The 17,120-nt window shown below is 47.7% G+C and overlaps 1 protein-coding gene across 2 annotated transcripts; it reads left to right on the top strand.

The window, feature by feature from the left end:
• The first annotated feature begins 296 nt into the window (after positions 1-296).
• On the top strand, positions 297-13,215 carry ism1 (isthmin 1). 2 transcript variants are annotated; one of them, XM_037122646.1, is made up of 6 exons: positions 297-1,285; positions 7,494-7,709; positions 9,159-9,441; positions 11,030-11,173; positions 11,313-11,402; positions 11,725-13,215. In XM_037122646.1, the coding sequence occupies exons 1-6, from the start codon at positions 1,148-1,150 to the stop codon at positions 12,240-12,242; spliced, it is 1,389 nt and encodes a 462-aa protein (XP_036978541.1). In that variant the 5' UTR covers positions 297-1,147; the 3' UTR covers positions 12,243-13,215. The 2 variants fall into 2 exon arrangements, with proteins under 2 accessions (XP_036978541.1, XP_036978540.1); XM_037122645.1 differs by having other exon boundaries at positions 7,491-7,709.
• The last annotated feature ends 3,905 nt before the right edge of the window (positions 13,216-17,120 follow it).

Here is a 17,120-nt window from a genome sequence, read left to right as displayed (position 1 = left end):
GGGGAATATTTTCATAAACCTGAAAGAACGTTCTCGGAGATATTTTGAGGTTTTTTAAAAGATAAATCCTTGTCATTTTGATCTTGTGACTTGAGCGAACCTAGATGCATCTCAGCTGCAGTGTGTGTGTGGGGGGGGGAATATATACTTTTTGGTTTGTTTGTCATTCGAGCTTCAGCAAGAATGTTTGGTGTCAAAGCCCAGCCGGACTCCAGCCTGGGGAGGACTGTTTGAGAGGGACGAAAGAGTTAACCGGGGGGGGGGGAGGGCGCCTGCACAGGGGCGTATAGTATAAAACCACCTCAAGAGCGCACAACAAGAACAGCGTGTGTCCTGGAAAGCCGTAGTTTGATATGGTTTGACTTGTTTCCTCCAGCAGGACTCGTTGAGACGCGCGTCTTCGTTCCGGTGTGGCTCTCGATCCGCAGCAGAATGGATGAATACTGTTTTTGAAACAGACACAACTCCACCGTGAAGACATAGGTTGTGATTTTTTTTCTTTTCTTTTTAACTACCTGTACTTTTTTTTCGCTCCCCAAAAGGTAGTCTCGTCGAGTAACGCGTTGGACAGCGCAGAATGTGCGTAAAGCGGCTAAAGTGGACCCGAGGAGTGAAAAGTGAAGTGTGAGGCTGAGAATGTGGCGGGGACACCACGGGCCAACTGGGCTGCAAGTTTCCTGAGCTTGGAGGTTTGACGAGGGGCGCAACAAGAGCGGAAAGTGTTCATGCTGCGCGCTGGGTCAGCCCCGCGGTGTATCGATTGGCATATCAGAGCACTGACTTGTACCCTGATTGGTTTGAAAAACCAAACTCCGTGAGGAACCGGTGAAAGAGGACACACTTCAATTCGGGACAATCAAAGAAAAAAAAAAACAAACAAAAAAAACACTGGATCCAAATTCATCTATAACACTTTTCTCCAAGTCATTTGTCTGCCCGTCCTCCGATCCTTTTCCCTTCTTCTTTTCTTTGTCTTTTTTTCCCTTTTTTTTTTCTTTTTGCAATTCTGATTCCCGAAGTGGCTCCGAAGTGGTGTTGCGGCTCCTCGTCCCCGGCGGATCCGGAGATTGGAGTCTCTGCACCGGGAGGAGGCGGAGTCGGAGCTCCGGCCACAACGCAGGCTCCCAAGAGCGGCCGCGTCAAAAGGATGGTGCGACTGGCGGCGGAACTGCTGCTGCTCCTGGGACTTCTTCTCCTCACCTTGCACATCACGGTGCTGCGGAGCAGTCCGCTGCCGCAGGGAAATGTAACTCTGAGCCAGGATCAGGACCGAGCACTTAGAGAGGTGAGTCAGGAAATGTGATGTGGAAACTTGACGCAGAGGCTGATATGGGGAGAGGGGGGCACAGATGGGTTTGATAAGAAGGGCTCAGGTAAAATGAAGCCTCTCCTCTCAGGGAACCACCTTGGGGATTGTTGACATGCACAGGGGACGTGGACTCCCTAGGGTGTCCCTAGGCAGTGGTGGGGCGCCAGCAGAGGGGAGGAAGATGAGGCAGGGTCACCAGACGCACCTCCCTGTTGTGGGGTTAAATGCTAGCTGCAGGCACTTTTCTGTCATCATGGGCTCATCACTGTCATCCAAGCTTCCAGTCTATGAGGCGGAGGGTCAGACCTGATACCCTGATACCCTGAAGTGACACCCCCCCCCAACCCCCACCACACAGGCCTCAGAGTTTAGTCTGGAGAAGAGTCTGGCATCAAACTTCCAACCCTTAAACCTAACTTTCTAAAAATTTTATCCTGCACTTAATTCACATGGAAATCCAAATGCGAGCTGGTAGAAAAACAGCTTTTCATGTCACTTTTTTGGTTCATTGTCCAGTTTTGAACAGAGCTGCGACAATTTATCGATTACTTGTCATTAATCAAATCACCAGCCAACTCTTAACGATGATCCGGTCGGACAATCTAAGTCATTATTCCAGCTTCTTAAAGGTAAATGTTTTCTGGTTTCTTTCCTCATCTATGACAGCAAACCAAATGTGTTTTGAGTTGTGGACAAAGCTGAGGACGTCATCTTGGGCTGTGGGTAACATTTCCCCCCGTTTTCTAAGTTTCTGTTGACTGAGACTGAGAAACTGCTCGACTAATGCAGAAAATGATCACCGGTGAAAATAACCGTTAGTTGCAGCCCTAGTTTAGAACAGGCCTTGGCACATTTTCACAACAGGGACGTTTGTCAGCATGACACCACTTAAGACCGGTTTAAAAGTTTAACTGCCCATTTTGACATCAGCATAAAGCACCCGGACTCCAGCCAAATCCTGACTGGAGGGTTCAGAAGGGTCTGGGATCAACAGGCTTTTTAGAGAGTGTTAAGCATCCTTCAGCTGCTTTTTGATGTATATTTAGCATGCTACCGAAATACTGTCTTCGTGCCCCAGTGATAAATGGATATTTATGCCTACTGGAATGGCGTCCCTTAATAAATTGTTTACTGGGGCTTTGGGGGAGATGATTGGAAAGAATTTTCAACTTCACCAGAGGATGGCAAGGGTAATTTCTCTTGTCTCCGCCATCACAGCCATCACAGCCATCACAGCCATCACACCACTGCCCGCTGACTATATGCAACAGCAGGCCTGTGTTCGGGTTGGATATTAGGGCACGCAAAGCTGAGGAAGTATTCCAGGAATTTATCGAATGTTTGTCACACAGCCAAATGCTGGATCGGATGAGCCGGGATCGAGGACCGAGGTGGGAGCTTCTCCTGAAGCATCGCAGTTAAAACACTGAGCTCATGTGAGCCGTCCCAGCCTCCCCATCCCTTTTGTCACATTTTGAGATTCTGGCTCATGATGAAAGAGTCCAACTTTGCCACTCATTGCCCCACGTTGAGTAAAGGGATGAATCTTTTTTGGGTTTTTTTCCTTCTTCCTCTTCTTTTTTGCTCATGAATGCTCCAACTATGTGCGGACATGCTTCACTGGCCCGCCACTGAAGACGCTGATGTCATCTTGCGGCCGGGCTTGTCACGGCCCAGGGGGTGTATTGTCAGGCCAAGGTGTCATTTTTAAGATGCCATTCACAGAAACACAAATGGCAGGATGCGGCTCCGTGCACCTGTAGCAGAGAGAGAAAACTCTCCGGTTCAAGACACACGATCGTCACTGACCCAGGGAGGCACATTGATCCAAGAATAAAACATTAACTGTACTAAATAATTAATCATGATTTTTCTTTCTTTTATTCTTAATATAGTGTCCCACAAATCCTCTGTGGATGTCACTTTGATCCTGTAAATAAACACACACACCCAGTGTGAGGCGTGTGACAGGGGGGAAGGATAGTTTTCTCCTCCACCTACGTAAGTGTAGAATTGAAAAGCATCTGGCACAATGTGCGCTGCCTTCATTTCCTGCCAACCTCCCTGGGGGAAGGACCCCCGAGTTGCTCCCAATTGAAAATGGAGTCATGCCCCTTTAAGCAGCCCTCACAAAGTGAAAAAGGGGGAAGCGGGAAAATAGAAGAAGAGCTACTGTGAGGGGGGGAGAGGGGGTGGCTTGTGTGTGCAAGAGTGTTCATTCATGGCTTTTGGGGGGAGTGTTGGGGGGGGGGTGACATCCTGGGAGGGCCCAGATGAACTGAGGAGGAATGGTGTGTCACTTTTGATCTCCAAATTAAAGCACAAGGACGATCTCCGATGAGTGATAGCGACTGTAAAGCAGCCTCGCCATCAAAGGGGATCGCTGCTGATTTCTCTGACATATAAATGTGTTATTCCTGTGCACATATACGGCCTCAGCTCTATCAGAGAAATATGACAAAACGGCATGTTTTTCTCATTAAATCCTGTTAGAAAAGCTCCACTGAGAGTCCTTTGGAAAAGTCAGAGAGAGGTGTTTATGTCGAGATTATCGAGAAACTGACGGACTTCACTTAACCGATACACAACTGTGATGACTAATCCCCATGTTGTGCATTCTTTCCATTATTTTCAACACCACTTGAGACGGAAAGTAAATGTGTTTTTTGGATGTGTAAGGTTTCATGGTTTGTCCTTCACACTGATGAGCCCCCGGATGGAAATATAGATTTAGTGAAATCTCGGTGCAGCAATTTCCCTGTTTTTTCCCCAAAGTGATGGACCGTTTTCAGCAGTTCCAGTGACAATCTTCACTGTCTTCCAACTTAAAGTTCGATAAACAGCAATGAATATGAGGCGGGTACTTTTCCCGTGTTTTGGCGAGATTCTGATGTATTTACTGTGGTGAGAAATTCCGCATATGTCCTGTTGGCACTGAAGAAAGTGAGACATAAATCTGAAAGTCGACACTGTGCGCACACAACAGTGGCCTCTGTTGTCCGCCGTTTGACTGTGGTGTGAGGAAATGAATATGTTTATTTTGAGCATGAAATACTGACTTTGAGAGAAGTCAAGCAGAAGACTCAAAATCTCTACGAGGGGAATCACGCACAGAACTGCTCTGTCTCAGGCCCTTGGCTGGCGCTGGCTCAGATAAGAGAAACTGACATGTGACTTAAAGTTGGCAGGTGAATCCTAAATTAGGTTCAAATGTAATTTTCTACCTCACCTGAATGTCCATAACTTATTTTTGAAGTGGCTTTTTCTCCCAGTGTAGTAATCTTAAAGCAACACTATGTAGAAATTCAGTCCTGTAACAGTTTGTCAGAGGTGATGTAGGAGCAAACTACAAACAAAACTCATTACATCATAACACTGTTATTGTTGAAAATGTGTAAACATGTACGTAACGCTGTGACCCGACCCTCTCACTTCAGTTACGTAGTGCAGAAACAAGTGATGGAGACAGAGACGCTGTGCCATCAGTGTACCATTAGTTTATGGTCAGAAAGTTACATAATGTTGCTTTAAAATCTGTCCATGGTGATAATGACTGATCCGGTATGATCGACCCACTGGTAGCATTTGAGAACATTTTGGGAATCAGATTCGTGCTGCTCTCCTGTGCAGTTTCTTAATCCTTGGGACTTTGATGGCACATTATTACCTCTAAAAAGTAATTCTCCCATTCAGTGCCTCCTAACTGAACGTCTGCAAGATTATCATTGGCCTGCACATAAGTCAAATCGCATTACTACTAAGCTACCAATATTTACCCGTAAATGGTCTGTGTTTACAAGCGGGCTTCAACCCAACCAGCCCCGCCGCACTGAGTGAGACATCATCCCAAGTGTCGCCCCGGGACCAGAGCGCTTTTAAGTCGGACTTTAAATAAACCAAATTTGTGTCAGGATTAGATAATCTGCCCGCCATGTGTAATACGGTGTAATGTGACACAACACGGATTCAAATGGGATTATACTGGATAATGAAGGATTAATCCGCCCTGCGAAACGCTGCGACTGGGTTTCGCGATCCGACAGTTTGCGTGTTCTGAAACATTCGGGGTGGCATCTGCTTTCTTTTGATGGGCCGACTCGAGGAGGAAGCGGTCGGTCATGAGTTGAGGACACCATGTGCCTCACGGACTTATGATGGGAAAACAAGAGCGACAGAGAGAGGTCGTCTGAAATGCGTGGCAGTTAAGTGTTTTGCGGCAGCAGGTGGTCCGCACTTAGATGCTAATATAATCCATTAAAATCTAACCCACTCAGAGGAGATGAGGCTCATCTGTTTACTGCGTTTACAGCTCTGTTGTATGTATTAACGTTGTGATTGAACCTGTGAGTGTTGTGCTCGGCCCAGCTCCCTCAGAGGAGCTCAATTACAGCCACTGAGTGACTTCTGAAGGCCAGCAACTTGAAAGACAAGGTTATCACGTGGCCATCTCAAAGCCCGGGGGCTTTTGATAGACCCACAGAGGGTCCTGTGATGTTTCACATAAAGGGTCCGACGGCTGCTCAAATGATGTCTTTTTCTCCACCGAGCTCTCAGCTATAATTGTTTGGTTCTGGAAAAGACATTTGTGGTTTTAATAGGAATCCGCTTTTTCAGATTCTTTTATGATTGTGAACATAAATCCTCATAAAAACACATCATCTTATCTACAGTAAAAAAAAAAAACAAAAAAAAAACCTCTGTCGACTTTTTCGTTCGGTAGGCCACAGGCGAAATGCAGAACCACCTACTCTTCTTCCTCAAAATTACGGGCAATTGTAATAATCATTGTAATTATGGCATTAAGATATGCGATGTGAAAGCTTTAACATTCTTCGAAATGCATCATACATCATATGAACACCCATCTGGTCTCTGGTAGTGAATTAAGGAGAGTTAACGCTAAATGGATTTGGGGAGTCTGCGTCTGTCTCTGTGCAGCCGCCGTCCCCTCCGCGGTTGACTTTAAGTTACATGTACATTTATAATCCTTCCTCCCTCGCTGTGCAGCTCCATTCTATATTGTCCCAGAGTGCACCTTGGCTGGACACAAACAGCTCCAGTGGGGGCTTTTATGCCCACCACAGTGTGGCTGAGCTGACACTTTGTCTGTGACTGGCCACCGCAACCGTACAGCACTGCTGCCATATTCTCAGGCCTCGGCGCGGCCGCAAAAACACTGGGGAGGAAGAAACAGGACGTGAAAGAAAAAAAAAGAAAACATGGGATGTGATTGATGGCTCTCTTTGATCTTATTTTCTGCCACCCCAGAATGGATGATTGCCGACTACTTATGGCTGTCTGTCCAATTGAGGAATAATTGTTCCTTCTGTGCATACCTGACAGGAGACATATGCCCTAACTGTCCTTTTGGGATGGATTTACAACGCCCTCTGTCAGAAAACCAAATGTTTTTCCGTCTTCAAGGAGGCAGATGTAATTATTTTGCAATGTTTGCTTTTTTCTCTCTCTGTATAGCCTCAGCGCAGGGAAAACCTTACATTGCTCTTTTCTCCCAGACAGCACCAGAACATGCTAAAAATGTCCACAACATATTTGCTACGGTAAAGCAACAGCGTAACTGCCCGGTTAAAAATGGAAAAATATACAGTGTAACTGTGACATTGGCTCTAAATGCAGGCTCTGGACGGATTATATTTTAGTGGAAGCAGACAGACTCGGCGTGATGTTTGTCTCACTGTTTCTTTCTGGGCTCCAAGAAGTCCGGAGTCCAGAGGATTTATGACAGAGGTCACGGCCACACGGACCTCTGTCAACATGAGAGATCAATCTAACGCTGCTGAGTGGGCAGACTCTGTAGATGCCGAGGGACTAACAGGGAGTCTTTACATTCACACAGATGGGGATACAATATTTTCAAACCATCCAATCAATCTTAAAATGTGAATGGTCTAGGACTGGCCAATATATTGATATTATATTATTACCAGGATATGAGACTATATACAGCAATGTGTCCTTTTAGATTTCAGATGTCCGATCTTGTGTCCCGGTCCAAGAATTTGCGAAAATATTGAGATATAGCTTATATGAAGTGCTGGTCTTTTTTCCCCAAAGTTGCCAAGCTGAGACCTAGCTAAATGATGATTGGTCAGTTGTAGCCAGCCCACGCAAAAAAAAAAAACTATAATAAATGTTTGCTGTGTTTCTCTTCTCTTCTCAGCAGAACAATATAAATGCAAAAAGCAGCTCCTCCTCCCTGCTGCCTCCTGAAGACCGGAGATCTGGTCCAGAGCACCGGCTGACCCACAGGCCCGCCGCCCTCCCCTGGGCACAAGGCAGCAGCGTCCACAGGGACGGCCCCGGAGCCTTCCTCCTGGATCTGCACAACTTCCCCGACCTCTCCAAAGCCGACATCAATGGACAGAACCCCAACATCCAGGTGATCATGTGTGTCTGTGCACCTGCCAGCCGGCTTTGATGCTTTCACTCACTTGTGAGACATGGCTACTCAAGCACACAGGACAGGAAGAGCAAACAGGAAGAAGGAGAATAGTTTGGTGCACATCACTACCCCCTTTTTCTCCCCCTTCCTCCTTCTGCGCCCCCCCATCCCCTTTCACACTTCCTGGTTTGTAGTGCAGCTTAAGACAGGCACTGAGGTCTCCCGTCCATCAAAATGACAGCTGAAAGGCAGACGCTAACCAGCAATGCCTCGCGACTAACCCATGTGCGGGAGGACAGACGGAAGCTTATGTAAATGTGCGGCGAGCCCTCGCCCAGAAGTCGCTCGGAGGTGCAGATGGCCAAGTAACCGCTGCCATGTTTAAATCATTCTCCTGTCTAATCCAGCGAGGGGGTCCTTCCATTTCTGAGAGCATCGCCGCTAAATCCGAGCACAAACAAAGTGTATTAACATCTCAAGATGTGGGAAGAGAGCGGAGCGACCAATTGAGCAAGGGCGTGAGGCTGTGGGAGAAGGGGGAGAGGAGGAGGGGGGTGTCTTTGATCCTGGGATTCATCTGGCTTTCATGGTCTGGAGGAGGCTGAGTAGCCCTTTGAACTTTGTGTTTAGGTGGAGAGAGCCCAAGAGGTGGGAGGGTGACTGTGGGGCAGGGGTGATGGTCCCCCCTCATCTGGGAGGCACATGTGTTAGGACAGAAAGGGGGAAGGGGTTGAATCGTGTGTCGGGGTATCAGAAAACTGTCACCTAATGGCAACCCGATCACCCGCTCTGCCCAAAATGTTAATGTGTTTGCTGAACATCGACTTTATACCTCAAAAATACAGATCTTCCCCCATAACCATAGTGCTGCTCATCTATTGTTTTCTTTTTTTTTTTTTTATTTGGCTGTGAGTTGCCAAGTTTGAGAGATTTAGGCCGTAGAGATGTCTGCCTTTTCTTCAGTTTGATGGAACTAGATGACACTCGGTTGGCCTAATACAGTCATCTGAACTCCCTTTCGAGAAATCAGGGCCCGGCTGCTCAAGATGATCCACAGGCTAACAAAGCTAACATTACAGATCAGCCAAGGAAGGCGGCATTAATGTTTACTTCCCATGCTGTCATAAGCACGAGCCTCTCATACATGAGTAGATGCACACTTCTGCACGGTGACACAACTGGCGAGTATAGTCCTGTAGAAAGAAAGTAGTCCCTTCATGATGCTCTTAACTAGGCCCGTGAATTATCTTGAGTAATGAGGTCATGATATCTGGGGCCAAACATTGCTGTTGAGATCTTGGGCGCTTTGAGCACCAAAGATTTCTCAGAAACTCAGCAGCTCACACCAGAACACTCAATGGAGATAGCCTAACAGACATGAGGGTGACTATATATTCTCAACATAGTTTTTGAACTGTCCCTTTAAAATGTACTTCTGTTCGTCAGGTGACCATCGAAGTGGTGGATGGACTGGAGGGCCATGAGCCAGAAAAAGGCCTCCGTAAGGAAAGCAAACCCAACTGGGCTTCTCCTAACTGGAGAAACTGGTGGCCCCACACATCTTCCTCCTCCTCCTCCTCCTCCTCTTCCTCTTCCACGACTCATCGAACAGAGGAGCATGATCGCTCCTACGGGAGCAACAGCGAGGACAGCAACTTCCTGAGGCCGCCGACAGACTGGGACAGGAGAGGAGGCACCGGGGGAGGAAGCAAGGCTCAGACTGAATATGGTGAGAATGACAGCAGGGTGTGTGTGTGTTTGTTCGTTCGTGTGTGTGTGTGTGTGTGTGAGATTGCGAGGAAATGCAGAACGTTTAGCCACGTCCATAGGCTCTTACTCGAGCACTGGTCTCCAGCGTTTTCCACAGATGGCCATAGTCTGATGTGGAATCTGTAATTTGCAGATTTGCTGATTTAAGCTGTCACCATAATAAGTGCAGTCATCCCGGGCCAGCCTCTGGGAGCCCCCTGATTGAAGCCTTTAACACTGTTTTACGAGACGGATTCCACTGTGGTGCTGCGCTAGCTACGTGACACAGTTTAAACGCCTCTCTACATCAAAGTTCAGCAGCAGGAATGGGGCCAGAAGCACTGTTTGGCTGCCACACCATTCTCACAACACTCTCCAAAAAGCAACCCCGCAGATAAATCTGCCGTGGAAGAATTTACACTCGCTGTCATACAGTGTGCGTCCGGCCCGTGTTGTAGCATGCCCAAACCAACATGGTCGGACAGGAATGCGTGTGCTGTGGTAAATGTCATTTTATCCACTTGCACTTGCACTCCAGCGGTGAGGAGGGTGATTTTATAATCTTTTTTTCATCAAACCAAAGCCCATGTTTAATGGTTTTTGGCTTATCGCTGCGGTCAGCTCTCATTCATCCTTTATTTCATACCACACTAATGGACAAGTATTTATTGTATCATCATTACTGTCCTGGTTTTAGACCCAATATTCATAATTGTGGACAGGCCGTGAGGGTTATCCATCACAGGCCACTGATGGCTGTCTCATCTGTGGGCTGAGGTAAGGTCATTATCAAGTTTTCTGAATTCTGAGCTGGATCTGAGCTCTTTGGCCACGTAGCAAGCTAGAGAAGAGGCAGGGGAGCGGCGCTAGATGGCTATCTGGCCTGTATTCATACAAAATGCTCATAATGAGGGGCAGATGGCAGCAGGGGGGTATATAGGAAGGTTTGGACCCCGGCCAGAAATACTTCCATCCCCAACATGCCCACATTAATTCTCCTCATTGATGGAGTGCTGCTTTCAAGATGTGTGTGTGTGTATGTGTGTGGTAGTGATGGCGGTGGTGGGGCAGTCAAAGGCTTAGTGTAACTGCTTCCATGTATCCCCATTACAGTGATCTGCTCAATGATAATTGGAGTTAAAGAGGATTTCTTGCCGTTTCGCTTCCCATTTTCAAACCGATGAATCACCGACAGAGCTGACCGAATGGTGTCGGGGCTGATTTCTATTTGCAAGCTCCCCAGCCGGATCCCCCGTAGATTTGTTGGAATTTTGCAAAGTGTTTCCCTGTTTCCTCGCTAACCGAACACACACGTACGGTTGCCTTCGCCTCGGACTCAACTCTGCGCTAGCGACATGGCGCTCGTGTGTATGTGTGTGTGGACAGGCTTTTCGTGGTATCTGCTTTGAGGGGCAAAGTCAAAGAGAACTCTGCGCTCCCCCACTTCCCCTTTCATGTCCTCCCCCACTTATTATTAGTGAGGCATGCTAACAGGCCTGAGTAAGTTCAGCATGTGGCCTGAATCAGAGCTGAGGATCTCTCTTTCTCTCCCTTTGCCTCTGATCCAGACTATATGGACGGCGAGGGGGACTGGAGCAACTGGACGGCGTGCAGCGTCACCTGTGGAAACGGCAACCAGAAGAGAACCAGGTCATGTGGCTACGCCTGCACGGCCACCGAGTCCAGAACCTGTGATATGCCCAGCTGCCCAGGTAAGGACTTTGGACCGCAGAACAAAAAGATTCCACACCAGTGCAGGCGGTGTTACTGGATAGCCTGTGAGCGCATGTGTTGCTTTAGCCGTCTTTCATCTTTTGATCCACCTTTCACTGTGCATCCATCTCTCTAAAGGTATTGAAGATGCCTTCAAGACAGCGGCGACTGAAGTGAGCCTGTTAGCTGGAACAGATGAGTTCAATGCCACGGAGCTCTTTGGTGTTGGTAAGATTGGGCCTCCTCTTGTCTCACTCCAGACTATCCCTCATTCAGATGTTCTTACACTATCAAAGACAGTTCATCCATCTGGCAGCAGTGTTCCCTCGCACACTGAGCATTCCTTATGCTCGGGCTGCACTCCATTACTGCGCCGAGATGAAAAAATGTGTAGCAGGGCAGGAAGAGCAGGGCACGCCGCCGTCCGCTCTCTTTCCCGGCCCATCTGTTCTTAATCAGCGCGGTGAAAACACACCTTCACGTGAAATACGACATCTTCTAATGTCGGGAAGGAGATGCAGCGCATAACGTTTGTCTTCTTCTCTTCCAGACACAGATAGCTGCGAGCGATGGATGAACTGCAAGAGCGACTTCTTGAAGAAGTACATGACCAAGGTGGCCAACGACCTCCCCAGCTGCCCTTGTTCCTACCCGACTGAGGTGGCGTACAGCACTGCAGACGTACACGACACCCTCACGCGACGAGACTTCCGCTGGAAGGACGCCAGCGGGCCAAAGGAGAAGCTGGAGATTTACAAACCCACGGCCCGCTACTGCATCCGCTCCATGCTGACGCTGGAGTCCACCACGCTGGCAGCGCAGCACTGCTGCTACGACGACCACATGAAGCTCATCACTCGCGGCAAAGGGGCCGGCACGCCCAACCTCATCAGCACCGAGTTCTCCGCCGACCTGCACTATAAGGTGGACATCCTGCCCTGGATCATCTGCAAGGGAGACTGGAGCCGCTACAACCAGGCCAGGCCGCCAAACAACGGGCTGAAATGTCCCGACAACCCTCAGGACGAGGACTACCACAAACAGTTTGAAGAAGCAAGGGAATTCTAGCCTGACGCAGAAAAGACCAAGAATGAAAAAAAAACAAACCGAAACACACTGCTTTAAATATTCAGCTAAACCTCAAAAAAATGGTGCTGAAACCATTTCTTTAATTCTGTTTTTAGGTAAAACAACAAGAACTTTTAGGCTCTGAGGAACAAGACTTCTGTTGAACCAAGAGGGACAAAAATCCAGAGTCACAAAGTGTGAGGAACTTTACTGACTTCATCAAAACCAGGCACGAAAAGTTGCTTTGTTTTTTGTAATTTCATTCTTTTTTTTTCTTTTTTTTTTCATAAAACATGCCTCCAAAAAGAATGAATGAAAATTCTGCCAGTAGCTATGTCACCAGTTATATAACTCAGATTTGGTCACTAAAAGGGAGGACTGAGTTTATGTTCTTAAAAAAAAAGGGAAGTTATTATTCTTTGTTTAGATTTGTGTTTGTGTTCGTCTCCATAGACTGTTCGTGTTTGGTGAATCCGAGAGGCCTGTGGTAATAGAATAATCAGATCCTTCAGGAGTGTGTTGGGGGGCGTGCAGAGAGAACAGGGTCAATCCGATTTGTCTCCCGTTTTTGTCAACTCACAATATCCAGGTTCTCCAGTAAGCTTGTGAGTTTATTTAGCATGCATCTTATTTCTCACTGTTAATTTACAACGTCTTGTGTCTCCGAGGCAGATCTTCATTGTAAAAAAAAAAAAAAAACCTGCATTATTTTTGTAAAGTATTTATTAAGTCGTAGCTGCGTCTGAGTTGGACTGTGGTTTGTGATTCACACGTGGCCGAATGCTAACTTGAGATCCCCTTCGCAAGCTCAAACTTTCTTTTTTTTTTTGGCAATCGATGTGCTTATCCCTTTCTCAAGTTAGGATTTAAACCGTAAATAGAGCGCGAAAGAGAATGTGTGAATTTCGACTGTACGGAAAGATTTTTTTTTTTTTGAGATATAAATCTATGAATAAATTTATTAAAAAAAGAAACAAACCGAAACAATGAGTGTGTCGCGAGAAGAGTCGCTGTCTCTCGAAAGGTGTTAACATTTCGATCAAAGTTTCATTGGCTGCTGCTGTCGGAGGACATTCATCTGCAGGAAAAAAAAATTAAAAAATCTCATCTCATCAATTAAAGTCCTCCAACAGGCGTAACCAGCGCACAAGACTTCCATTAGTTCCATCCAGTGTGGCTCTCGGGCCAGGCCTTTTGATGGGGTTGTGATATTTCTTCAGAGGAGGCGAGGAGGAGGGTAAGGTTCCCTTGAATGTGACTCAAATTCTTTGTCTTTGGCATGTATCCTCGCATTCCTGGGTAATTTCCCAGTGTACACACGCACTCTTCTCCGTCTCGCACACACACACACACACACACACACACACTCAGACTCAATGCTGCCTGTCCATAGCGAAGACCTCTGACCATTCCCTCTCCGCTGAGTGCCGCAGTCATTGTCGCACAGAGAAAGCCATTCATGGCGCTCTCATTCCTGCAGCCCTGTGTGCGGCACAGCTGGCCGGGTGCGGGGCTCGTCTTCATAATGCGGCAGGCCCCAGCACGTTCCACACCCCTGAGGCGCTGCTCGCAACCGCCTGGCTGCTTCGCCTATTCATACGAAATTCCTCCACACGCGTCCCTTCGACCCATTTATCCCAAACACAGGCTTTTATCAACAACCCACCCTTGAAGCACTCTCGCTGTAAATCACACAAGATACATTCTTTCAAACTGCAGACACAGGTCTCCCTCTGTGCTGTCAGAGTCGTAACGTGTGAAGCCCTCTTTTAAAGCCCTCTGTCCCTCTCTGCAGTAAAAAGCATGGTTCGGGGCTAAGATTACAGTAACGGGCGTGGATCGTTATCTCAGCAGACCGTCTGCCGAACATGCCGCCAAGATCAAAGTGAGGTGTTCGTCTTTATTTTGAGACATTAGGGCCGAGCTCAAATTGATGACATACCACCGCCAGCACCCACCAGCGCCGCCTCCGCCCCCCGGTATCTCTTCTCCAGACAGGCTCCACGTGTCTGGAGAGCAGGCAATTACCAGTACACCCTCCTCACTTTTCATCTGCCGTTTCTCCCCTCCCCTCCCCTACAAAAAAGACTCGATTCCTGTGCCGCGGCGCAGGTAGGAACACAGAGATTTAGAGGCGGAGTGGAGCCGGTGTGAAATCTGATGAGAGGGCAGACGTACCGTGGAACAGCGGGTACAGGGAGCTCAGAGAGGACTTGTTGTGTTGGCCGCGGGGCGTCTGCGAGGCCTCGCTTTTGTGTTACTATTTCCAGGACTCCACTCTGGTGCGTTTCAAAGGATGCAAAGCACCATATTAGTGGTATATTGTCAAGGATCCCAAAGGGCTCATTAAGCATCACCAAGATATGATTGTTGGTATTCTGCCTCTATTTTTGTTATGAGAAGCGACGTGCTTATACTGTATTTGGAGCAAGGTTTTCACAGGGCCCGGCTCCGGGATTCCTCGGCAGATCTCCGCGAGTTAAGAGTTAACTGCGGGAACGAGGGCGCGAGAGACGTTAGAAGAGACGGACAAGGCAGTGGAAACTTGGACGGGTTAATGTTGTAAGAGAAAGCTCAGCTCCTCTCATGGCGCTTTTCCCGAGAAATATTTCATGTTAAAACAAGTCCAGGTGGTTTGTCGTCCATGCCTGAGCTCACATGCAGGGCCTCTAGTAGGTAAAAAAACAAAACAACAACAACAAAAAAAATACGGCGATGCATGGTGGCAATCAGGCATCTCTTTGTTTTGTGGTGTGGTGCAGATGTGGCGGAGTCATTTTTAGCCCGGCTGCCTCACTTTCTTTCACTCACTCCCTACTCACTGCTGCTTTATGGGTGGTGTAGCACAATGCAGGAAGTGTCTGGGCCGCAATACCGCAGGGCCCTAACGGCAAGGCAAACCTAATTAAAAGGTTTTTTCTTTGGTCTACTAATCTGGAGTAGCTGACCTGGACCAGGAGGATGCTTATCAAGCCACTCTAACCGTCCCTCCAGACCTACATCCATAATGTCCTGACGGCAAAGCAAGGGTGGGGCTGCTGGCAGTCTCCCTTCAACAGGCCCTTCCACCTTTGGCACTTCAAGTCAGGGGAGGAGCGGGTCGGGTGGAGGCAAACATGCGCCTGGGTATACAGCTGAACAAACAGGTCAAGTAGCTGTGGAGCATCTGAGAGGGCAGGGTGCCTTACTTCACCCCTGCTGCCGGGGACACCGCTGAGATGCTGCAGGGATCTGCTGCCACACCATCTATCATGGAACAACGGCACAAAGCACAAAAACACTCAAATTCACCCGAGCATTTAGTATCGCAACAATATTAACATCGTCTTGCGAGGAGGGTGCAGTGGCTTGAGCGGCACCTGCTCCCCCCCCCCCCGCCTCGTGTTTAATTCACACCAAAGCTAAAAATAAGACATAAAGCTCATAAATTCACACACGCTCAAAGCTGTTGGACAAATGAGGACAACAGAGGGGAAAAAAGACCTGCTTTGCCCCCTAATAAAAAGAGTTATTATATACAGTCATGCCTTTCATTGAGCTCAACTCATGACTAATGTACCACCACATGTTTTATTATGCTCTGCTCGCCTCACATGCTAGCAGACGCAACGCGAAGGCACTTTTAAGGAGACAGAATTTATTTTAGGCGACCACGAGGACCTTCATATATTGTTGATCCCGGCGGGCCTGTGGACAGAGGCGGTATAGACGCAATGTATGTGTAATCCTTTTTCACAGCTGTGTGCAGGACGCTTAGTGGTGAGGTAATGTATCAATTTACAAGGTAACACGGTTCATTTATTTATAATTTAACAAAATCAGGGTTGCAAAATGAAATTGATTTTGAGTCCTTTTTGGCCACATCACATCACAGGAAAAGGAAACCAAAACACTGACAACAATCTCAGAGATTAAGCTCTCCATAGTCTGAGACTAGTAACTGTAACATGTCGAATACAGATGTTTTAGTGCTGTGTACACACCTGCTTACACATGTAAGCCTACAGCTAAGAGACACGTTTCCTGGTAATTGTATTTTTTATGAAGAGAAGTTATCAACACTTGGTAATGGCATGACTTCAATACAAAAAGCCAACAGCAACATACAGCTTGGCAGCAAGGCCAACATAAAATGTCATGGAGCAGCTGAGCTGCTGTCTGACAGCACAGAAATACCTGCTGCTGTACCACCAGACTACAGAGCTTTGACATCTTTTTTTATTATACTCTTGTCCAAAGCGATTCACGGTAATTCATACATAACATTCTTACACCGCCAGCACATCAGGAGGAGTTTGGTGTTCAGTATCTTGCCCAGGCTTGTTGCTCTGAAAGTAAACTTTGATAAAATCCTGATGTGCATGAAGGTGAGAGGTGTCCTCTTCTTCCGAACTCTCACGGTCAAGTCCAGCCTGATCTGACAAAGACAGCTCCGATTCGCTGTCTTGCTTTAACCCCGTTTGTAAGTGTTGACGTGAGACACTGGCGTGCAGGGGCTGTAACAGTGTCGAGGGGGTCGGTGGCCCTTAGGTGGTGAGGGAGGTGGAGGGGGGGGGGGTCAGCGTGAGCACGGAAGCTGCACGGCCGTGATTCACTGTGACAGCAGCGCCTGGCATGTGAGGACAGCAGGCCAGGCGGGCAAGGCTGCTGCCTTTGATCTTTATTTGCTCCACCGTCTGTTTAGCATTTAAGAGCCTTGCTGAGCGGGAGGCATTGGATACACCTTGAATGGCTCGGGGACCCCATCCACTTTTTAAAGACCCGGGATCCTTTTTCAAAGCAAAGGCGATCCAGGAGAAGAAGAGGGATGATGTTCTGAATAGGGTGAGGGGTCTCCCAGCAACACAAGATTAGCTCCGATGAAAAGAGAGCACTCCG

Source organism: Acanthopagrus latus, chromosome 15 (assembly GCF_904848185.1).
Source record: "Acanthopagrus latus isolate v.2019 chromosome 15, fAcaLat1.1, whole genome shotgun sequence".
Taxonomy (NCBI): domain Eukaryota; kingdom Metazoa; phylum Chordata; class Actinopteri; order Spariformes; family Sparidae; genus Acanthopagrus; species Acanthopagrus latus.
Note: the sequence above shows the minus strand (reverse complement) of the source record. Positions and strands in the feature narration are given on the sequence as shown.

Excerpts from the sequence above, each read along its gene's own strand:
- ism1 (XM_037122645.1), top strand. The coding sequence starts at position 1,148 with ATGGTGCGACTGGCGGCGGAACTGCTGCTGCTCCTGGGACTTCTTCTC. Across the intron at positions 11,174-11,312 it reads TGATATGCCCAGCTGCCCAG|GTATTGAAGATGCCTTCAAG; the intron begins GTAAGGACTTTG and ends ATCTCTCTAAAG. Across the intron at positions 11,403-11,724 it reads CACGGAGCTCTTTGGTGTTG|ACACAGATAGCTGCGAGCGA; the intron begins GTAAGATTGGGC and ends CTTCTCTTCCAG.